Source organism: Halichoeres trimaculatus, unplaced genomic scaffold (assembly GCF_033239565.1).
Source record: "Halichoeres trimaculatus isolate MK-OKI-2021-1 unplaced genomic scaffold, fHalTri1.1 fHalTri1_scaffold_15, whole genome shotgun sequence".
Taxonomy (NCBI): domain Eukaryota; kingdom Metazoa; phylum Chordata; class Actinopteri; order Labriformes; family Labridae; genus Halichoeres; species Halichoeres trimaculatus.
In genome coordinates this window covers 25,133,980-25,157,811 of record NW_027437193.1, presented here as the reverse complement: position 1 = coordinate 25,157,811, position 23,832 = coordinate 25,133,980, and the positions used below count along the sequence as shown (strand labels likewise).

General features: G+C 40.3%; 2 protein-coding genes across 2 annotated transcripts; one reads left to right on the top strand and one right to left on the bottom strand.

The window, feature by feature from the left end:
• Nucleotides 1-301: 301 nt before the first annotated feature.
• LOC141804109 (nucleolin-like) lies at nt 302-7,277 on the bottom strand. Its single transcript, XM_074688387.1, has 15 exons — nt 7,139-7,277; nt 6,571-6,643; nt 6,235-6,360; nt 5,932-6,018; nt 5,707-5,853; nt 5,088-5,156; nt 4,871-4,994; nt 4,595-4,752; nt 4,261-4,390; nt 3,967-4,121; nt 3,726-3,855; nt 3,515-3,642; nt 3,238-3,364; nt 2,942-3,150; nt 302-623 (listed from the first exon to the last, which is right to left on the bottom strand). The coding sequence occupies exons 1-15, from the start codon at nt 7,139-7,141 to the stop codon at nt 559-561; spliced, it is 1,731 nt and encodes a 576-aa protein (XP_074544488.1). The 5' UTR covers nt 7,142-7,277; the 3' UTR covers nt 302-558.
• gk5 (glycerol kinase 5) lies at nt 7,258-22,306 on the top strand. Its single transcript, XM_074688388.1, has 17 exons — nt 7,258-7,370; nt 7,734-7,965; nt 8,071-8,164; nt 8,623-8,698; nt 8,870-8,963; nt 9,106-9,237; nt 12,589-12,664; nt 12,983-13,044; nt 13,141-13,214; nt 14,716-14,776; nt 15,007-15,133; nt 15,285-15,389; nt 15,517-15,611; nt 18,308-18,411; nt 18,487-18,546; nt 20,060-20,193; nt 20,791-22,306. Exons 2-17 carry the CDS (start codon nt 7,840-7,842, stop codon nt 20,967-20,969), a joined length of 1,599 nt encoding a protein of 532 aa, XP_074544489.1. The 5' UTR covers nt 7,258-7,370; nt 7,734-7,839; the 3' UTR covers nt 20,970-22,306.
• The last annotated feature ends 1,526 nt before the right edge of the window (nt 22,307-23,832 follow it).

Here is a 23,832-nt window from a genome sequence, read left to right as displayed (position 1 = left end):
AAGTCCACAGAGCTGCAGCGACGTGGTGTGTAAAACTGTCAACCTGCAACAGCGGAGGACGTTTCACTTAAAGATCTGCAGCTTTTAGAAAAATAAAACGACGCTTTTTTTCAACTGGATGCAGACTGGTCGGTTTATAGGGAGACTGGTGTTATTTCAGGTCAGTGGCACAGAAGAAGTGAACGAAGTTGGCTGATCTGGAGGTTACACCTTTAGAGTTTTAATTATAGATGTTGGAAAAAAAAAAACACTCAGAGGGAACTGGTTTGGTTTTTCCATCATTTATTATTATTACAACATAAAAATACAAACATTGATCACATGTTAGACCCTCAGCTAAAAATGAGAAGCATTTCAGTTAATCATTTTACAAGTTATAAAATCCAGGTTAAAATTATAAAACATGAAATCAGAAATTATCAGGTTCCTCCTGACAAAGAAATCACAGAACAGGAGTAAAATAAGGATGAAATCATTAAACAGTCTGTACACGCAGTCACAGCTGATGAGTGAACATGTTTTAGGTCAAAAAAAAGAGAGGAAACTTCTCTCAGTGGGTCAATCCTTATTTTTGATTTTTTTTTTAACACTCTGCTTTTTGGATCCAGCACCACGTCCTTTACCTGAAAGACAAGAAGTCCGTTTGTTTACTACACAGGATATCATGAGATAACCACTCAGAGACAGCCACCTACTGGCTGACACCTTTCCTCTTTATCAAGCAGATGATCCTGCACTCACGAGGCACTAAATGCTTCATCGATACATTTTAATGATAAATTAACTTAGCCAAACACAACAAATTAAAAAAAAACTTCAAAGAAAAATACTTGTTTCATGAAATGGATGTTTGCACAAATGTCAGAGGCTGGGTAATCTTCAACAAGGGTGCTAAAAATAATTTCCAGAGACAGAGTAGCAAAATGAGAAATACTTTTATTAAAGTTGGATGAGCCCATTAAAAAAAAAAAAAAAAAACTATCTGTGTGCTCTCCAAGAAGCTGTGACACTGATTTGCCAACTTATTAAACCGTTGGATGGAAACAGAGCAACATCACTGAGTGATCAGATGGGCTTTAACAAGGTGATACTGACATTTGCTACCATCTGAGCTCAGCGTGTGCAAGCTAACTGCCAAGATCTCCACTGTTTGATGGTAGATGGTGTAACGTATCAACATATTTGGTGTGACTCTGTTTGTTATACAACTGTTTGGTTAAGAAGTCAGCACGTTTAATATCCTGTAAATTAATTATAATCTGAGAAAAAAAGAGTCCAGACCTGCAAAAGAAGCATTTCAGCTCAGAGCCTCCTTCAGGCTTGTATCTAATGAGTTGACAGGAAGTAGTTTCCACATTTTCAAAATGAATGTCCAAGTAAAAAAATCACCCCCACAAAAAGAAAACCGTTAGTAATACATCAAAAAAGACCACTATCAAATTATCATTTATCAATTTAAAAGAGGAGGAAAATTCTTGCAACATTTTGGCTTAAAAATGACCAAGACTCAACACAACTGAGGCACATACTGTGGAAAAGCTTGTGAGGTGAACTAAATCATTGGTGGTCAGTTTTTCTACACATCAGCATCCAGGACAAACAATCACAGAATGTGATTCACTGGATGATATGATGATTCATTCATTTTCTGAACCCCTTATCCTGTTCAGGGTCGCTGGAGCCTATCCCAGCTGTCATTGGGCGAGAGGCAGGGTACACCCTGGACTGGTTGCCAGTCTATCACAAGGCTGACACATAGAGACAGACAACCATTCACTCACACACTCACAACTATGGACAATATAGAGTGATCAATTAACCTGATGATCATGTTTTTGGACTGTGGGAGGAAGCTGAAGTACCCGGAGAGAACCCACGCATGCATACTCCACACATAAAGGCCCACCGGCCAAGCTGGGAATCGGACCAGTGACCTTTTTGCTGTGAGGCTGCAGCACTAACAGTTGCGCCACTGTGCAGTGACATGATATGATAATAATTATCAAAAAAAGGTGAGGGGGCGCTGTATGGCCTCGAGGTTTAAGTCACACCCAATGAGTCCTGAGCGGTTGGCCCTGTGTTTAGATCGAACCTCAAGAATTTATCTCATGTCAACCCCAGTCTCCACCTGTTTCCTGCTACATCCACTGTCCCGCCATCTCTAATTAAAAAATTGATTTTTTTTTTTTTTTTTTTTAAAAGGAAGGCGGAAGTGCTCCCACATTCCCCATACCTCCCTCTAAGAGCACTTAAAATAATAACACAAAGAACAGCCACAAGGCCCGATCCAAGGCCTAAAGGAAAGAAATAAAGAAGCTCTGATATTTTTGCTAAAATTCTACAACAAATCTTAAAAGTACACCACCTTTCTCTTTCTTATATATTTTGGCTTTCATGTCTCCATTTAGAAAGGACAGGGCAGGACAGGAAACCATTGCTACAATTGTTTCAATAATTTTGGTCCTGTTCTTCGTATTGATAAATGATGAACTGATTGTGAAGTCGTGCACCTCAGGACGTTTATTACCATGAGTTTGTTTGATGACCATCAACACCCTGACAGTAAACTTTAGCAAACTTAAAGGCAGAGTGGATCATTTTAAATAGAGCTCATCCAAACCAAAGAAGAGAGTTGGAGTATAGATTTAGTGAAAAACAGATTTATTCTCATCTATTTAGATGACGTAAACTTAAAAGCAGGAGGTAGAAGGGCTTCAATCAGAGCATTTTCTTTACTAACAGCTGCGGGCTGTGGCTGAACATTGAAATGTTATCTGACCTGATTTAAGAAAGAAAGCCTAATCAAAATAAGTAAACACCAGAAGATGCTAAATACTCTGAATGAGAGCTGCTGAGGATTCTCTCTCCATTGTCACAAGCAAACGCTTTTAATTCAGTCTGTTAGTATACCATGATAAACCAGTTAAATTTCAAGTGTTACCTCCTTTTTTGGCTCCTAATCCTTTGACAGTCTCCTGACCAGCAGGCTGACCACCAGCACGCTCACCGGAGGCTGCCCTCCCTCCTGAAGAGACCCTCTCCTGTTGGGCGTAAGCTATGGTCACCACTTTGCCGTCTATCTCGCAGTGCTCCATGGCTTTTTTGGCCAATTCAGACTCTTTTTCAGACTCAAATTCCACAAACCCATACCTGAAAAAATTAATAAAACCAGTTAGTGTGAAGCAGACTTCTGAAAGAGCTCCAAGCACAGCATTTCAGAGAGTGTTTGCTGTTAACCTTTTAGAAACTTTTGTCTCCTTATCTAGAATGATACGCGCAGAGAGAGCGCCTTCGAAAGCACTTTGTAGCGTCTCTGCAGTGGTGTTCTCATCCAGGTGCTTCACCACCAGCGTTTTTGTTACAACTGCAAAGGAAAAAGTGACCTCAGTTATAATTCAACACAATGAAAGAGAGACAACAGAAACCTTGAACTAATGTTTTACTAATCAAAAAAACTTAGCAGATTATGTCATAACCATATGTAGATGAATATGTTGTGGAGAAGTCAACAAACCGTTCTCCTTCTTCTCTCGATGTTCACTGAATTGTACGTTGATTGTCCTTTGGCAGATTTTTTTGTTCTTGGATGATTCCAAGGCTTTTTCAGCATCTGCCACTGTTGCAAACGTAATGAACGCAAATCTGAAAAGAGTGAACGACATTTCCTGACCCTGTTACAACAACTCTCATAGGAAAAAAACACAGGACAGCGTACTGGTACTCACCCTTTGGATTTGCCTTTGTTTTGAGGTAATTTAATACTAACTGCCTTTGGGAAAATGGTCTTCAGGTTTTTTTCTTTTGCAACAAAAGACAAATTGCTCACATATAGGATGTTGTTTGGAGCAAGTTCAGCTGTGAGACAGAAGAAGAAATATTTTTTATGCACAGTTTCATTCAACTTTCAAAATAAAGGCATCATCTTAGGTATGGACGGTGAATTTCTGAATGTCTAGTGTATTCTACCTTTCTCGTTTTTGTCATTCGTTTTAGCGGCTTCAGACTCCTTCTTTGGCCTTATTGAGTCCACAATCAGAACGCGGCCTTGGATCTCAACGACTGGTTTACTCTGTAGCACTTGTTCGGCGATGTTTTTATTCTTAAACTCAACAAAGGCAATGCTGTTGGAAATAAGGAAGTTGATTCAGCAGTGATAATAAGTATCTATTGCATGCACAGATGTATCATGAAAAATAAAGTACATGTAAAGCATGTTTTACAAATCTGCCAACATTTCATAGAAACACGAGAAACTCTCACCCATGGTTTGGGTGTTCCCCTCCCCCTGGAAACCTGACTGTGGCGGCTCTATGAAAGCTTTTCAGGATTTCTTCTTTTGTGGAGTCGAAGGGGACGTTCTTCAAAAACAAACACCTGGCATCTTTTGCAGCTACAAAAAAGAAAAATCAGGTCAGATCATCCACATTGATCCAGACTTGTAATTCCTATGATCACAGATCATTAAAAACACCTAAAATTGTGGAGTGGACAATGAAACAATGACTGTCCAAAAATTACTCCAATTTCACCAAATAAAACATGTCAACAAATGTTGAATTCTTGAGTCACTATCTATCATTTTTTGCAGATGTACCTTTTTTTTCCTCTGGTGAAACTTTCACTTTCACCTTCTCTTCACTTTTGGCTTTTGCTACTTCGATCTTCATCGGCTTATCAAGCATCATCTCTCCATCTAACGTCAGGGCTTTGGTCAGATCCATCTGTGAGGCAAGATGTATGTGTGCGTATTTTCTAAAAGAACAAAACATTGTTTAGTGTTCGCTTAAAACCTGAGCAAGCAGCACTGCGGCAGGTTGATGTTAAGCAATCATGTCATTGAAAAAGTTTAAAAGCACAGAATCATGCACACCTGGAGCGGTCTAATATGATGTCCTGAAACAGGAGACTTTGTGACATGAAGTACTTTGCCAATGAGTTTTTGAGTTCTTGAAACCCTCTGGAGTCGTTCAGGTTGCCGACGTAGAGACAAAAACCTGCGACAAAACCAAGGCGAGAGATGTGAGGTTGTTAATAACCTTACAGATGGATGCATTTTGCAGTCATGTTTGTGTTATTTGAGTTTTTACCATCAGTGATGAGTTTGGTTTTCTTTGGTGGGGAGGTCTCGACAGTTTTTGCTTTCCTTTTTCCTTTAACTGAAACAGACAGAGGTAACATGTACGTCATGAGAAAAAGAAGAAACAAAAACATTGAAATGTAATTCCTTCAAAATAACCATGGACATAAAAAATGGCAAAGTTACACTTGCAATAAAAAGATTAAATGTGACACTGATTGTGAACAAGAAGCCCCATTAGTTTAACATCAAACCACTTTGGTCTTCTGCCTTTCATATTTCACACTGACCTGTGCCTTTTAAATAACCTCAGCTAGCTTTATAGATTATATGAATCACTTCAGTATCATTTACAGATTTGGGTGTCAAATTTGGGAAAAATTCCAAAGCAGAATGTTACAAAGTGATTTCCTTAGTGTTGTCTTTGAATAACTTTGATGAAGATAGGACAGATGGGAAAAGATGAAGCTGTATTGATATTAAATAATTCTTTGTTGAGTTCTTCCAGGCTGTCCCCAAATAAAGACGTTTTAAAGACCCAAGCAACAATGGGAGACTTTTCTGTCACGTTAAGTGGAATTGATCAGGCTTCAGGATGGAGAGGAGAGCAGCTCTACGAAACATCTTACCTGCTTTAATTTTAACTACAACCTCTTCACTTCGATCAGTTTTCTTTTCAACATCATCACTCTCCTCTTCATCGTCCTTCATTTCCTCAGTAGCATTTAAGGTGGTTGTACTTTCACTTTCTTCTGCCGTGGTGTCCATCTGAGACGCTGAAATAAGAAGGTTTACTACCATCAGCTCAAAATTTTGCTTTGCGTGAATGCGTGTAAATTTTGGAATTGATATACCTTCATCTTCTGGTTCTTCAACTTCTTGCTGGACCTTTGACTCCATCGAATCAACTCCATCAGTAGTTGAAACCCCCTGTTCCTCGCCTAAGGGTGATTTTTTTTTTTTTACAGTTAATATAGAACTTGTTTTTAAACTGTACAATCAATTCAAATAAAATCAAAAATGTTATTTGATTACAGAAAAGGTGCATAAAATAATTTTCTTGCTTATACAGAATGTGTTTAATACTTATGTAGTGATGATATGCAATAAATGCAATAAAACCTTAATATAACAAAAAAGCATGCAAACATATTTACCAGTAATCATAATCTGGTTACTCGCATCGGTGTCCTTTTCAATTTCTTCCTTTTTCTTCTCATCCCATTTTACAGTCACGGTGTCTTCAGCTCTTTTTACTTCAATAGCCATGTCCACCTGAGGGTCTAAACATGCAGGTTTGTAAGTGACAGCTCTGAATAAGTCAGACATGGTGTGTGTCTATTTTTGGCTCTGTGCTCTCAGTTATTGTGTTTTTGGAGACAGACTCGGTCTGCTCTTCTGAAAAAGTGATTGAAGTATCCATGTTACTGTCATAGTCAAGTCAAATGAGTCGTGATCATAGATTTACGTAGGTACCAACAAGAATCACTTACCAGTGTCCACATCAGTCTCCTCCAATTCAACACGTTTGACTCCTTTGCTTTGTCTTTTACTTCGTCTTGTGGCCTGAAAGACAACGCAAAGATATCAATTAGAAACCCTATATACAATCCAATTCAATCTATATCTTTCTATATGATCTATGCATGGCCCTGTACATCTAATAACACCGGTCACATCAATAACATTGATGTCCCAGCTGTGGGATCTTTCAATCCTTTTAAGTGACGCTCAGGTATAGTCTCCAGGTTACCTGTATTACACTTTTCAATGTCTAATACTACCTATATAACTGGTATATTATTAACGCTGATGCTGTTAACTCACTCATAAGTCAGTTTGAACGTGTACCCATTTTTAACTAAACCACAGCTTCCCCTGTGATTGTCAGTAAACTACCGAAAAATGGGTTTAAATCAAGCTGTTGTTTTGTTTATCACCAGATAATATAACTTTCATGTTGTCGGAACTAACGAACACAGAACCAAAACACGGAAACAACATCACACTTAGTGCACATTGAAGCCTGCTAGAAACTAATGTGAAATGTAAATTCTTTACCATATTCGTGGCTCGAAACGTCTAAATTTACCGGTTGGGGGTCGTTGCAGGTCGACACACGTGTGCTTAGCTAAAATACATGCATGCTATTTTCGATTACACATTGCGCATGCGCGTGGTGTACTACGGCTACCGATAAGGTATCAAATTTATGTGTGTCCGAAGAGCTGTGAAGGATCTTCCCCGAATGCTGCTCCAGTGTTTAAACGTCGTATAAATGAGCGCGCGCCTGGTAAATATTTATAACGAACAGTGACGGTTATTTGAGTAGAAACTGAATATTCGGATTTCTTGTATTCTTAAATTGGCTAGTATCTAGCCAAGAACCATTAGCTTGTAGCTGAACTCTTAAAATGGGAAATGCCTAACTTAATTCAGCTCAAGTGGTCATCACTGGACTCACTGGGCTATGTTTTACTTTCCGTTTAGCCCGCTTAGTAACTGCGCTAGTGATATTTTTCCAAATATTGTGCATTGTGTGTGGACTCGAGTGTAGCACTGTGTTGACTCAGACAGATAAAACTGGACTTCGAGGAATCAACTGTACGAAGGTCAACAGAGCAACAGCTCCAACTTTACAGCTAACCCGCAGCAGATATGGTTTTATCAGGTCACTTCAACAGGCTGCGGACATGACCAATACGAACTAGCTACGGCCGCGCAGGGACTGGTTTTGGATCCACAGGGTACGGTTATCTGCCATGGGGAGTCACAGAAACAGTGCGAAGAGGGAAAGCTTCATTCTGTCCGTGGACGTCGGGACAACATCGATCAGGTGTCACGTCTACGACAAGGAGGCAAAAATCAGGGGATCATGCAGCACCAAGGTATTCATCAAAACCCACAATTTGTCTGTCCACTTTTACAAATGAAAATGTTCTCAATTTGACTGGATCTCTGTGTTTCTCATTGTGTAATTATGCTGTGTTCAGGTTCAGCTCTTGTACCCTGAGGTGGGACATGTGGAGATGGACCCAGACGCCCTTTGGGACGGCTTTATCACTGCTGTCACAGGCGCTGTTCAAGGTACAGAATAACAGCCCATGTTACTGTCATCAGTGTTTACTGTTAGAAAGTTAAACCCGATGTTAAATGTCAGTAACATGCTTTGAATACTTTGTACGATTTCACAGAGTAGAAATGCCAGGCAACACAATAATACTCAATACATTTAAGGGAGGCATGATTCTTTCAGCACACCTGGGTCTTGTTCATTTAGCACTATTTATGAAGAAGTAATGAACCATCCCTACTAAACTCAGATTACATTTGAGGGTGTACCCTGTACTTGTTTGGTTATATGGTATCAGAATGTTAAAGTATTTCTGTCCTCAAAGGATCATCAACACTAGAGTGTCTTCATGTATGAAAAAGATCATTACATGATCATTTCACTAGACTTAAAAATGAATTTCTTACAATAGCTAGGATCTGTCCTTATTTCTTGCATTACAACAGAATGCCTGTATGTTTTTATGTTATAGATGCAGGAGTGCAGATGCGTCAGATGGAGGCTCTTGGCATCTCCACTCAACGAGGAACTTTCACTACATGGGACAGGTAAAACAAATGAAAGTGATCAAATGACTTTTCTCTCCAGCCTCTCAAAACCTGCAGGATTTCAAGCCACTGCTTTAAGACACAGTGAACCAGTGCAACTTCTTTCATTTATTTATTTCTGTCTATATTTCACCAGAAGTTCAGTTTTGTTTTGTTTTTTTGTTATAACAGAAAAACTGGGGTTCCTTTTCATAACTTCATCAGCTGGCAGGATCAGAGGTCTGCAGACCTGGTGAAGTCCTGGAACGGATCATGTACGATGAAGGTGAGTCTTTGATCGCTGCCCACTTTTTAGCAGATGCGTTTAGATTCAACTGGCAACAGAATAAATATAAGTTCACCCTTGGTGGTTAAATCGTGTGAAATTATGCTCTGAATACTTCATGACCTCCTGTCTATGACCTCAGGCGGTCCATGGCGTGATGAAGGTCCTGTACTTCTTGACCAGACAGAAGAGATCACTTGCTGGGAGTCTGATTGTCTTCTCCACTCAACATGTCACCTTTCGCCTCATCTGGGCCCTCACACACTACAAACAGGTGTGTGTGTGTGTGTGTGTGTGTGTGTGTGTGTGTGTGTGTGTGTGTGTGTGTGTGTGTGTGTGTGGGTGGATGTGTGTGAGAGAACAAGCTAATATTTGAACATTTAAACAAGTTCAGTGACAGGAACTATAGCCAAGAGCAGCTGAAATGACCTCTAGTAACCTGTGTAAGAACAGAAGAAGAATGAAATAGAACACAACATTTTTATAATAAATTAAGCTTCTTAATCATAAAAACTAAAAAGAGTCAGCACTAAAAAATGAAGTTGCAAGTGTTTTTTCTACTCATTGGATAATTAATGGAAAATTCAGGGTGAGCAAGTCATGATACTGGGAGAATAATCAACAAGGACAAGTTACAAAGAACTGTGTGGTAATATCAGAGGAGCAGACAGCCTCCTGCTCAAAAAAGAGGAACATAGATGATGAGAAGCTCACAGGCACCCCATTTCTCCACTTTTCTTCAGAACACAATCACGTTTCTTGCACAATCCATTCAGAATCCTGCTCTTTGTGACGATTGGTTGTGATGAGTTAAAAAGGGAGTGGTATTTTTGTAAACCTTAATTATAGAATAACTCCAAAGATGCTCCTTGCTCTTCATTTTAGTTTATGGTGGTGCCACTCTTCTGTTTTCCTCTTCGGAATGACCTGTGGGCTCATTAAAGCCAAAAAATACAAAATTTTCCCCAATAAATTTTCTTGCTTTCTTTTTCATGAATAGCATGGGGCTAACACCCTGTTATGCATTGGGTGTAAGATTTTTTGCAACTCTTTGTGGGTTTCACTACAATATTATGCCTGACCTGCAGTTTGCAACAAAATTGCTTAACTGTTAACTTTCCGCAACCAAAGTCCACTCCATCGAAATACTCATCATTTTGTTCTTTGTACACATTTTATCATAGTTCTTTAAAGCTCAACTTTTGTATTTTACCAAACCAATGAACTACTTAGAAAAGAGAGAAAGCAGCACATCCTCTCTCTTTAGGGGCCAACTCTACACTCTGCCAACACTCCTGATTTAGCACCACAGACTGTTACTATCACTGTATCATAGGCAAGAGTAAGTCATAGAATAGAATAGAACTTTATTTTCATTGTAACGAAAACGACCAAATCTAAGTCTCAGCGGCAATCAAGAGAACAAAAGTAATAAAGGGTATAGAAAGTGCAAAAAAGTCCATAAGAAAATAGATGATGACAGCTTGTCCATCATTCTCCAGTACAGCCAGCCTCCACCTCCACAGGGTCCAGGACTGAGCTTCTTCAGCAGTCTGTTCAGTCTCTGTCTCCTGGATCCTGTCTGCTCACAGCAGGTGAAGCTCTTCCAATGTGGCGTTGGTGTCTGGTGTTAGCTCTGTTAGCCATGTCTGTGAATAGCATGATGCTACTCTGCCCTCTGGTATTCTCTCTGTTGCTGGGTTAGCATGACTAGCTCATCCATCTTATTGGAGATAGATCTTACGTTCCCAATAACGATGGATGGAAGGACAGGTTGACATCGTCACTACTTAGCTCACACCTGAGAACCAGCACGTCGTCCTCACCTCCTTCTCCTCACCTTGTGGGAAGACATCAGGCCTTACACAAGTTAGCATTGACATGCTACAGGCTGCTAACAGCTGATATCACATGTAAACAATGCAGCCATGGTTACATGTAGGATCTCCAGACAAACACAGGAGAAAAAGTACTAAAAATATCACTGAAGACACAAATATTTTGGTGTCCATGACCAACAAATGAGCCACACAGAGTAATGATCCACTCCAAATACAAAGATTACAAAAAAGAGACGAAAAATTCAAAGAAACGGACAAAGAAGAGAGAGCTGCTGCAAAGGCAGCCATAGCCAACAGGGCAGCACCTAGCAACAGAGGTTAACGATAACTTCTAGCTCATCATTTTAGGTGGTGATGCAGAGGATAACCTCTTCATTCTTTAAATAAAGCGCAAAAGAAAGTTCCCGCACATTGGCCAGAAAGAAGAACTTTGTAACAACATTTTGGCTGTAGACTTTTTTCAAGCAAAATTGACCAAAACCCCATGATGAAGTTCTTCTCTCTGGAAGTTGGCCAGTGTGTGGGAACTCTCTTCTGTTAATTTGGACTTAATGGTCTTTGTCCAACACACCTGCTAAGGAGTGGATGTGCAAAGATTTTTTTCTAGAACAAAGAGCAGAAAGCTTCACAGGCTGGATGATGTGGGAGGGAGGTTTGTTTACTTTTTGTGAGATATTTAGCTGTAGGAAATAAACTCTATTTTAGCAATGAGGGATGCTACCTGTTAATTACGTTAAAAAGTACACCTCACACAAAAAACTCACCACACTTTAATGTAGTTTAGTGAAACCCATATAATTATCGTAAGATAAGGATTGTAATGATGTGGTTAATAATAACTGTTGTTTTAATAAAAATGTTTCAGGACATTGAGTCACATTTAGTCACTTAACCCCAGTTGTAGACATGAAACATCAGTTGTAGACAGGGTTGATGGGTTTAGGCTGATTTTCCGATACCCCAGAAAACCTCCCTGTTTATCACACTCTAATGTTGGCAGGTATGAACAAGATGGATGGATATAAGGTACAAAACAATCAAAACCTTTTTAAAATGTTTAACACAGGAAAACAAACTATATGAGTGAGATTAACCCGTGTTTAAAACCAGGTTAGAAAAAAGTCTGTTTCTTCTGTTTGCCATCTTCAGCTCAAGGCCGAGACTACTCACAACAATTCTTTTTGGACACTTGAAAAACTTTTGTAGAGAAGAGTTTGAGCCGAGGTATAAAACAAATAGGATGATGCTAAATGATGTATGGCTTTATAGATGACTGAAAGGATGCAAAGATCAATTGGGAATAAATCAGAATCAGAAATACTTTATTGATCCTGAGGGGAAATTACAGGTGGTCAGTTCAGAGATGTGTGCAGTAAAGTGAGTCGACATGTGATCCCTCCTCAGTGCTCTTTTATGGGGCGGCCATGGCTCAGTGGCAGAGTCGCTCCTTTCTTAGTTGGAAGGTCAGGGATCAGCAAACCCCAAACCGCCCTGGTGAATAGGAGTGGTTAATACTGATGGGCTCTTTCCACAGCAGTCTTCATCAGTGTATGACGATGGTGTGGATGGGTCTGTGTGACTATACAAATAGATTAACCTTCAGGTGATTCCTGTCACATGTGGGGCTTCTTTTGGTCAAGCTATCATGGTGTAAAACATGTTATATATTCCTGGTTCTGTGTACAGACCCCTCCCTGCTCATGGGGTTTAAGGTTTTTTCACAAAGAGCCTTTTTCATCTGCATCATGCATTCATCTTCATCTTAGTTTTATTTTTTCTCCCAGGTACGCCAAGCAGTCACTGAAGGAAACTGCTGCTTTGGAACGATCGACTCCTGGCTGCTGTTCAAACTCACTAAAGGTGTGTTTGGCACGTTAAGCTTGTGTTATCTTGTGTGAATACCCTCTCCTATTAGCATTTTAGCCTGAGAATACAGAGCAGTAACATACGAGTGGCCCGTGGGTAGCATTCCTCACAGTATCTAACATGTTTCTGAAGACCACACTGTGAATGTTCTTAGTGTTTTCAATCCTCTTGCATCACTGTTTGGCTGAAATTCCTCAGAAATGTTTCTGCTAATTCCAGTGGGAGGGGAGGGGTTCCCTTGGAAAAAGCAGGGGGCTATTTTTGTTTTCCCTTTGGAAAGGATTTTTAATCCGTTATATTTTTGGCTTTCAGGGCGCATTCATGTCACAGACTACTCTAACGCCAGCGCAACTGGAATTTTTGACTCTTATCAGGTGAGGTGGATAAAGGGAGGAATATTTTCTGCTCTTTTTCTTGCTTTTGTTTGTTCTACATTTTTTTTGCATCCCTGTCATGTGACTTTTCCACAGATGTGTTGGAGTGGGTTTCTCAGCACTCTTTTGTCCCTGCCTCTCTCGATTTTTCCCACAGTAGAAAACACAGGGTGAGTCATCCATATTCCCCAGACACTAACAAAATGTCAACTATGCCTTAGCTTCTAAATGTACTCAAACCTTGGATCTAGATTTGTTGGCTGCTGTTTAACTGATGGTGTCAGACTGAGAGAGTACCACTAAGTTTCCTGTACAGACTTTTATCATGTTTCATGGCAGAGATCTTCAAAGAGGGATTTATTTGTTGGTCAGAAGAGAGCAGGATGTGGTTTGGGGTCAGGAGACACCAGTTACACAAACACATGATAAAATTAGTGGTACTAATTTTACTAATTTTACTAATTTTACTAATTTAGTACAGACTACATTGCCCACAAGGGGCGCCAAAATCAACACAATTAAGAGTGATTTCTCTAGGGTTTTAAAGCATAACCATTAAATAGTAATGGTAACTTTGGCACATTTCCACCACACAGTACAGTTTGGTTCAGTATGGTTTGGCTCGGTTTGGTACTGTTAAGCCTGATCCCGTTTGCATTTCCACAGCAAACTGTGCCCCCTTATGCTAGGCGGTGTGTCAAAAGCTGCATCATGATGCCACAGCAGTGTGAAACAGTGTACCCCGCTAATAAACCCAACGAAGAAGAAAAACGCGACACAGTAAACAAAAAGCATAGATGGAAGATTCCGGCCTCTTTGTGATTGGCACGTAGCTCTTTGATACAAAGTACAATCAGGTTTTGTTTCAGAGAAGTCTGTGTGCTGCCAGGAGAAATGCAGCTGCTGTCGCACAGTGACAATTCTTTAGACCAATCAACGGTCTGCAGTGTTGTAGCGCCACCTTTCGAGAATGAATCGGTTTAGTCTGACATCCCTATGGAAGGGTCCCAAAAAAGTGGGACGACTCGTCTCAGTTTTTTGGGATGGTCATGTGAGGAACTTTGATGTTGTGTTGATTTTGGCGCCCTCTGTGAACAAACAGGGAAATATCTCTTCTTTCTGACAGAAACGTCTGTCTCCCAAAAGAAAATTTGCTTTAACAAAGTATTTTTCTTCAGATTACTTCATCTCGCACAGCTTTTATTAATATTACTTTAAAACCATAGACCATATAGAGCATGGACGTAGCCTCCACGTTGTCACCCGTCTGTTCCTGAAACCGCGTAATGAAGCCAATCTGAGGACGCAGCCACATGGGAGCGTCTGATTGGACAATCAGCTGATCCTAATAACTTCGAAACCGCTGAGTTAGAAAAAAAAATCACTGATCGTACAGTGTGTGCTGATAGTGAAATCAGCTTTTTAGACCCAAGCCGTTTTTTGAACCAGGCTGTAAATATGTTTTTTAATGCTGTAAAAGTCCGTTTTAATGGCTGGGTGTGTAGGTGACTTCTGGTCTTTCTGCAGCCAGCCTCAAGCAGATGAACAGCAACATTTGACACCCCTGCATAATCCTCATTTTTACTAACCAGATGTTGCCCTTTGTTTAAACCGTATAATCTGAGCATGAATGAAGAATTGTGTTGGTGCCGTGTTTGGTGTCTCCCTCAGACACGACTTTGGTTCCACTGACCCGTCCATCTTTGGAGTCCCTGTTCCCATCATGTCAGTGGTGAGTTGTCAAGTCTGTGCGTCCCACACGCTCTTATCTGTTTATAGATTAAAAGCTATCATTACAGCCTGGTTATGATTATTTAAGCACATTTAGGTCTGTGCCAAAGCAATAATGCTCCTAGAAGAGCCTTTATCAAGTCTTATTAAGTTAATCAACAGCAAGAAGCGTGCTACTTGGCCTCTACAGTGGACTCCATACAGTGAGTGACTTCTGTACCTCTGCTGTAGATGGCAGATCAGCAGGCAGCCATGTTTGGAGAGTGCTGCTTTGATGTTGGAGATGTAAAAATCACGATGGGTACGGGAACCTTCATGGACATCAACACGGGAAGCAAACCACATACATCTGTAACAGGTACATCAATGACAGGGGAGTGTATAGCTTTACATCTGACTCATCCATCCATTCTTTCATTCATTAACTCTCTTTTTTTTGTTGTGTTGTTGTTGTTTGATGAAAGCACTTGTTCTTTTGTTTTCTGAAGATGATTGTTTTCATTCTGCAGGTCTGTATCCCCTGGTTGGCTGGAAGATTGGCACAGAGGTGGTTTATTTGGCTGAAGGAAATTCAGCAGACACAGGGACAGCGGTGAAATGGGCTCAGGAGCTGGGTGAGTGATCAGTTGTTTGGTTCTGTTCTCATCACAAGGAATTTTACATCATTAAAAGAAAGTAATGAGGTGCACAAATATGAAAGTTATTCCAATGGACTATTTCTGACATCATGTGTCATTGCAGAGCTCTTCTCTGATGTCCAGGGCACCAGTGCGATGGCGTACAGTGTCAGTGACTCAGATGGAGTGTGTTTCGTCCCTTCCTTCAGCGGCCTGCAGGTAGATGATGTGTTTAGTACGATGTGCATGTTGGTGTATTTGCATCAAATAATGTTGTCACACGGTCAGTAAGAGTTTGGTGTTTGCTCAGCCACATTGGATAGAGATGTCCCAATCCAACCCTGTGTGTAAACTTAGCAGTGTAATAGCTCTGTGCTGCTTTCTAGTTTCTCTTTAATGTATTTTTATATTTAGAAAAATGACAAACTCTCTTCAGTCGTGTCTCTTTCTCTCTGTCTCAGGGGAATTTCTTCATTTCTTTGAAAGTATCATACTCGTTTGTCTCTTCCATGCTGCCTTTGGCTGATTTGCCTCATTGAGGTGTTTGCTTTGAAGGTTTATTCCTGTAAATCTTGCACACCGCTTACATTAGAGAAGTCTCTTTCTTTTTTTGCCTTTTATTGCACAAGCACACTGCCAAAACTGAAATCTAAGAAATGTTTGTGTCTTATTGTCTAATTAGACTAAGTATGAGTCACACACCTGCACTGTGAAAAAAAATGCTTGTAAACCAGTTAACTTGAAAAACTAAGTAATGAAATAAGTTAATTTAACTCAACATCTTAAGTAGTTATGATTATAATGGAAAATCATTCTACTGAATGTCTTTAATCAAATAAACCTGATGTTTAGTTGTTACAATTTAAAATATTAAGTAATGTAAAAAAAAATATTTCATATCACAGTAAAACATAAGTTGACCTTATTCAAAACTGAAAGATGTGATATCAATAAATTTTCCTTTTGAATTAATTAAATGTAATAATAAAAAACTGAAGCAGATCTAAACAATTAGATTAAAACACATTTTAAACTTCGGCTGGGTCTCATACCCACAGTGTTCCCTCCTCACTCATGGTTACAAACGCCGTCACAACAAAATTCAGCTCTAATTTCCTAACTTTGGTAACCGTGAGTGAGGAGGGAAGGCAATAGATATGAGACACTGCTGTACATTGAAATATTTTTCTTCAGGTTGTCTGAGCCCCACGGCACTGACTGGTGGTCTGTGCTCCATGGCACGGGGTCTTGTTCCTACTGACTTTTGCAGTGTGCGCCTAATGGTTCATATATTAATATATGAAATTTTTGACTGGACTATCATGCTGTTTAGGCCCATTTTAAAATCAAAGATATATTTATCAATATTTGGCACTGTCAGTCCACACCCCATAGAGCATAGACAGCTGATTGATGCCACAAGGAGCACAGACAGCTGGTCCGTGCTGTGGCATACAGATAACCAGTCCGTATAATGTGGAGCACAGAGAACATTTGCCACTGCTGCATGTCCAGAAGTACAGCAGGGTCTAATATCGACTGCGCCCCCTCCTCACTCACGGTTACAAAACACAGTCACAAACTATGAGCTATGATTAAAACTGGGACACCTGAGTAAATTGAACTTACTTAAAAATTTTAAGTTTTCATAGCTTAATCCAATGGAGTAATTTGAACTTTGGGGTTTACAGAGTGACAAGCCCTGAAAAATCTCATTTCAAGATATGAAGACACAAAATGTCACCTGAATTTTCAATAAAAAAAGTGCCAGTGGGTTAACAAAAATGTATTTCGTTTCTTGTATCGAGGCTTTTTTATATTAAGAAACTCAACAAGTCAATTATTTTTACTCCATGAACCTCATTGATGTAAGAATGGTTGCTATCAACCCCCATAAAGGTAAACTAGAGTTCTTCTGATACAATAAATACTTTCAGTACAGCTGGTTCAGACATTCAGTTTCACATCTTGAAAAGAAAAAGGGTGATGTGACATCAAAAAGCAGCCAGTAGCGTGTGGCGTAGTAAATAGTATATCACAGGGGGTCAGTTGCATGTGCTGGTCCACTCTGTGGTTTGTTGCCGTTGTTACTTTTTCGGTTTCTATTGAAGCATAAGCACAGCATGATGATGCAGGTAGCTTGTTTTTCATGTCTGGACTTTATTTTTATATGAAACAGTTGTTTTCCACCCTACTGATAACTTGCTTGTTAGCCTGGCTCGTAACCAGATAACTGTGATGAGCAGCTCATAGAAATCTTTGTTTAGAGGAAACAAACGACCGATGTGATTCTACCAGTGAGGACCAATCTGCTTCTTCCTGGTGTGGGCATTAGCTGCATGTGATGATGTAATATGCGGCATCCGCATATGGTGTGGCATGCTATCACATCTAAAAGCTGCCAAGAGTCGAAAAAACACCCCAACATCTATGCGCTGAAAAACCAAGAGATCAGAATTGAGCTGAGGATCAAACACATGTACAGTAGACAAGTGTTACAACACGTTTAAACCTTTACCCTGTGCATTCAGACTTGTTTTTGGTAAGTGGACCCCCTGTTCTTACACACAGTGTTTTCCTCCTGTTGATCCAGATTGGACCGGATTGGAGCATCTCTATTTTTCACTCTAAGCTACTAAAATCTGTATTTATTCTAATACATGCTCTGATTTAACGTTTTTGTCTCTCTGTAAAATGATTCTGTGTCTCTTTTGTTTCTCTGCCCTCCATTGTGATCTGGCCCTTGTAAGTTTGTGTGCTGAATGTTTATGGTTCATAAAGTAATTGAGATATTGTTGCATCAGTTGTCTTGTATTCGTGCAGGTTGTGTGTAGCATTCATTTGAAATTAAGATTACTGGTCAGATTGACGTTTGATTTTAAAAACGTTGACATTTATCTGCTCTTTTTATCCAGGCTCCTCTGAACGACCCTAAAGCCTGTGCCTCCTTCATGGGTCTCAAACCTTCTACCACTAAAAGTCACCTGGTCCGAGCCATCCTGGAGTCGATCGCCTTCAGGTGAGATCATTTGGATGGAAATGACCTCGGCTTTCATTTGGATTTAACGTAACTGAGTTTTTGGATTCTTTTCAGAAACAAGCAGCTGTACGAGCTGATGCTGAGGGAGACTCGCATCCCCATCACTAAGATCAGGTACAAGTTTTTATTTATACCAGCTTGTGAATCAAAAACCTGACAGAGAATTAGGTACTTTTATTGGTACTGACTGAATTCTGTCTGTAGTATCAAGTACCGATTCACGCAAAATCAAACGGTACCATGTTTCGGTACTTAAACTCATCCTTGTGACTGTGAGGGAAGGGATGAGAATCGATAAGATTTTGTCAATACCGATGCCCTTATCAATTCTGCTTATCGATCTGATTCTATATCGATTCCCTTATCAATTCCCGTTGTGAATTTTCTTTGTACAAAAAGTAGCTTTACAGGTTTTCTGTGTCAAAAAAGTTTGATTGAGTTTATACTGTAGGTGAATAAAATGTAATTGGTCCCTGAGTCTGAATATTTCTGGGCATAATTATACAGAAACAGGTAAAAACTACATTGATGTACTGTGTTGTAATATATAGTAATAATTCAAGTAGGCCATCTAGTGTCTCAAAGTGGTTATAGCATTGGTTTAAGTTGTTTGGAACCTTTCCGTAGTTATGAAGTCAGCCATGAGCCTTTCAATTGCCTGTTAGCTTTTGACATTTGAAATTCTCAGTATTTTTTACAAAGAGTTGATGTGACATGTTTCTGTGATGAAAGTTGCAATTCTATTCTGAAGCTGAAGTTATACTGATGTATGCTAACTGCTAGCATATCAATGCAGTTTCCCATATACGTTAGCATCAAGCTTGCGCTATTTTGTTATTTTGGTAAATAAGGTGATTTATACCATTTTGAATGTACTGAATATGAATCTCCTGAGAGAGAGTAATGTACATTTCTTTATGAAGTCAGTTCTTCAGTAAAACTTCAAGCTGAAAGTCCTGAATCAGAGTTTTCTTGGGAAACGTTATCTAACTGTTAAGCTAAGATAGCTACAGCAGACTAGTCGACGTAAGGCCCGGTGGCTCCAGCACAATGTAAAGAATTGATAAGGGAATCGTTAAGCACAAAGGCTAACGATATCGATGGATTGAAACATTTCTTATCGATTCTCAACTGGAACTGGTTTTCGATACCCATCGTTATGGGAGGGAGAGGGAGAGAAGGCATTTTCCCATGCTGGACATGGACACAGCATTGCACGTTTCTGTATTTAGAAATAAATGTGTTAAATAGAAAAACTTTGAGATTTTACGTTTAAAAAAGTAATATTTATTACCACATAAACTCACAAAAAGTACCAAAATTGGTGCCATTGAGTACTGATACCAATTCCCTATCCCCATTCCTAGTTATGTAAGCGTGCACATTAAACTCGACACATTCATCACACAGCTCTGTGATATCCCAGCTTGCATTGCAGTATGTGATGGAAAGATATGGAGTCAAGCCAGCAAACAGAGTGTAGCTGAGTGCACTGTTGTGTACGCTGCGTCTACTAATGCAGTCCAGCAGATTTTATCAGCAATGCATTATGGGTGTGTGTTTCCTCTCTGATGCTGTTACAGTAAGTGAGTTGCAGTGTAATTGAGTGCTCGTTGTTCTGTCTCAGGATGGATGGAGGAGTCTCCTCCAACGACTTCGTCATGCAGCTAACTGCGGACCTGTTCGGCAGAAAAGTGGCACGACCCCAGCACCACGAGATGTCGTGTTTGGGGGCCGCGTTTGTTGCTGGACTTGGAGCTGGTATGAAAAAGCTCATTTTAACGCTGCTTACATTTCAAACAGGATGATGTAGAGAATTTTCTAATCCTCTTCTATGAAAGTTTGGTGTATGTCACACTTTGCCATGTAAAGATGAGAGCAGCTCTATCAAACACATCACCTTACTTTTGCTTTTGCTGCTTTTCTTCCGTTTACTCTATAAAATCCATAAAAATACTCAGTCATGACATCGAGCACTGTTTAAGAAGTTATGATCAAAAGTCCTATGTTTATTTTTGGAACCAGAGTGTGAGAAGCAAACTGAAATGCCTCTCTCTGTTATGTAACCTGTTTTCCATTTAATTATTCACATTATGTAATTAGATTATTATACATTAGTCAGGGTTTAATCAAATCAAACATGCAAGAGAAAAGAGGCCAAAAGCAGGAGGTGCTAATGTCTGAATATTAATGTGAATCAAGTGTTTGAGAAGATTCATTTTCAGTGCATCAGGAAAGAGCATCATTGCATGATATATGAAAAACAGTAAAAGTCAGAGTCCTCCATCTCCAGTTGTGTTACATATCTTCTAAGTGTTTGCGATGGTCTCTTTATCTCTATTTCTGTTGTCCCTGCAGGCTTCTGGAAGACCAGAGAAGAGCTGAAGAAGCTACACAGCACAGACAAGGTGTTTCACCCCCGAGACGCACCTCAAGTTTCCAATCACTCTGGTAGCCCGAGTCGAGAGTACCCCCCAGTCCTCCAGAGCTGGGAGAGAGCTCTCAAACGCTCCATGAACTGGTACAACAAGACCTGAGACTTGAAACTGAAAGAGTGAAGGTTTGAAGTCTTGTGACAGCAGGACGTTTGTTCTGAACACCTTTTCTTAAGATTTAATGAGAAAACTCCAAAGGTCCATTTTTTGTTAAAGCATCATCAGCCACCTTCACTCGCACACATTTCTTCCTCTTTTCTTTACTTGATTCAGCGGTCTTATCAGATTACTTTGTTCCACATCTTAAGCCACTGGTACCTCTTCTTCGTATAGTCTTTCACAGGTGAATAATAGTTTTACATCTCTCCACATGGGGGCGCTAATGACTTCTCATACAGCTTTTTTACATTTATGAACTGTGCTATAGCAACCACATGCTGCCTGCTAACAAGCAGCCTCAGAGTCAAACCAGTGATATCACATTAAAATGTGATCCTCTGTGAGGAGAAAGACCCTGATCTTTACCTCTCTGTCACCTCAGTGTTCAAAGAGCTCAAAACACAATTCAGGAAATATTGCTTGCAGGTCTTCTTCTTGATTTTCAGGACAAATATCAAGGTATTAATGTCATGTTAGAGTATTACACAGCATCGAAATTCATCAAACACCAGTATTAACTGTGAGGATTTCTTTTAACTGGAACAAAAACCTGGACGCATGAAATACCAACGGCCTAGAGAGCTGGGTTTCTGCGTCTGTGGCACATCACTCGTCTCTCTCAGCAAGGACTCAGAAATAACGTCATCTGTGACAGGAAGTTTTATAGGATTGAGGATATTATAAAGACATAATAAATTAACTTGCCTTTACAGTAACAGCTGACTTCATGCCGGCTCACAGAAATGTATCCCTGATCATAATTCAGTGTGCACATGTTTACAGAAATAATTTATATGAAAAGTTTACAAAGACGTCGATTGACACTGCCTCAGACAGAATGATGATGATGTCGCACAGGAAACATATGAAATTATTCTAAATGTTGTGTAGATGTTTTGTCTGTCACTAGTTTGTGATAATAATTGTGTTTTCATCCAGGACGATGTCACATGATAAAGTTATGACTCAAGTCTTTTAGTTGACCTGATGAACTCTGATGACAAACTCAAACCACTCACTGTGTTAAAAGCTCTTGAATGACGAAGAAAATGTAAACTTTCGTTCTTGGGTGGATCTTCTCAGTGTTAAAAGTGTTTGCCTTTTCTATCTGTAATGTATTTTCTTTTTATAAAACGTCTCATGCACTGTGCATCATCAACACCTCAGCATTGTTTTCCCAACACTTTGTACTTCATTCAGTTTGTAAACCGCGATGTGTTATCCCAAACTGCAGGGAAATATGAGATCATGTGTAATTTTACAACCAAACTGGATAAAAATATCTGTTCTGAACAATCTGAGTATGAAAACTTTATTGATCAGTGGAGGCACGTGGGCGCTTGACTGTAGGTGTCACCCACATGGTGTGTGAGCAGATGCTGTCTGGAGGATTTTACCTCCTCCTGCACTCTGGGGAAATGCCGTTTGTGTTGTGCCTGGGGAATTATCAGAAACGCAGGCTGCTCAGATGAGTGCAGGGAGTGCTTCCTATTGATGTGGCCAATCTGGCTGTGAGGGTTGCTATGGCAGCTCGCGTATGGAGTGACTGAGAACAAATGGGGTGTGTTTTCCTGCTCATGGTGCTGGTATGGTGAAGGGGGCGCTAATTGAGTGCGCAGAAAGGGGGATTTCCTAAACAATGGGAGGATTGTGTGCTCGTCCCTTCAGAGGACGAGCAGAAGTGAGTGTCGTGTACATCGCTCAGATCTGTACTGTACAGCTTTGCGGCATTAACCCTTCATCCTCTTGCTGTCCATCACACATGGGCTGTTTTGCTCCCGTGGGCTCGGTGCGCACTAGGATGCCTTCACAGAGAAAAAATGCGCTGGAGTGAGTGAGACAGACAGGACTAGCCCATGAATCAGTGCTGCGGGCTCTCACACTAATCAGTAAAATGGCTCTGTGTGTGTGTGTGTGTGTGTGTGCTGGTATTATTCTTGGTAGCCGCATTATGTGAATGGTGGAGGACCCTGCCTTGCAACAAATTCAAGCTGACAGCAGGAACTGGATGCAATGCGACCACCACTCCAGTCCCCCTCCCCCATACGAGCTGAACCCTACATCAGGGGTCATTATATAACTCCCTCGTCTCTCCTTTTCTGACACACTGGGATTGTTTTCTGGAGTGTCAGGGGGTTGGAAGTTAAGCTTTTGTCTTTTTTTTCCAGTGTCTCAGCCTCTCCCCCTGCTGCCTGAGCACCTAACTCCATCTCTCTCAGTTCACTTCACTTCAGTCAGTGGCACGACATGCAGTACACGTGCTGCACAGTGTGGCAAAGCAGGGGATGGAGCACGAATCAAACGAGAGATTTACTCTGCAGGTGGAGCTTATTTATTAATGTGAATGCCAAAACAAATACAGCGAAAAGAAGCTGCAGCATTGCCCCGTTCCCTCGAGTACAGTGTTCTCTGTTAACTCTGACACATCTGGCTACAGCGCATGCTATGCTCCCTCTGCCCCCCCCTCTGCACCTCCTCCTCAATTTAATCCAATTTAGCTCAAAGGACTCGATTGTCATGAAAGTTTCAAGAACAAGGAAAGAGTGCAGATATCTGGATGGAATGTGCAGCATGTCACTAAAATGAAATATTTCACAATGAAGGCTATTGATCCATGTGGGATAGATCTGCTCCACTGTGCAGCCTCCTTTCAATCCAAAAGCTTTATGAGCAGGAGAAGTTTGGGGATAAAAATGTCACCGAGGAACAGATGGACCAAATTTGGAAATGTAAAGTGCAAATCAATAACAGCAGTAATTCTGGCGATAACACAACAAAAACTATAATACAGAATTTCTCTCCCCCT

Bases quoted from the DNA above. Each gene is read 5' to 3' on its own strand.
- LOC141804109 (XM_074688387.1), bottom strand. The intron at 6,019-6,234 runs GTAAATATGTTT...AATCACCCTTAG, and splicing joins TAACCAGATTATGATTACTG to GCGAGGAACAGGGGGTTTCA. The intron at 3,365-3,514 runs GTTTGTTGACTT...TTTCCTTTGCAG, and splicing joins TCGAGAGAAGAAGGAGAACG to TTGTAACAAAAACGCTGGTG.
- gk5 (XM_074688388.1), top strand. From the start codon at position 7,840: ATGGGGAGTCACAGAAACAGTGCGAAGAGGGAAAGCTTCATTCTGTCC. The intron at 8,964-9,105 runs GTGAGTCTTTGA...CTATGACCTCAG, and splicing joins ACGGATCATGTACGATGAAG to GCGGTCCATGGCGTGATGAA. The intron at 15,390-15,516 runs GTGAGTGATCAG...GTGTCATTGCAG, and splicing joins GAAATGGGCTCAGGAGCTGG to AGCTCTTCTCTGATGTCCAG.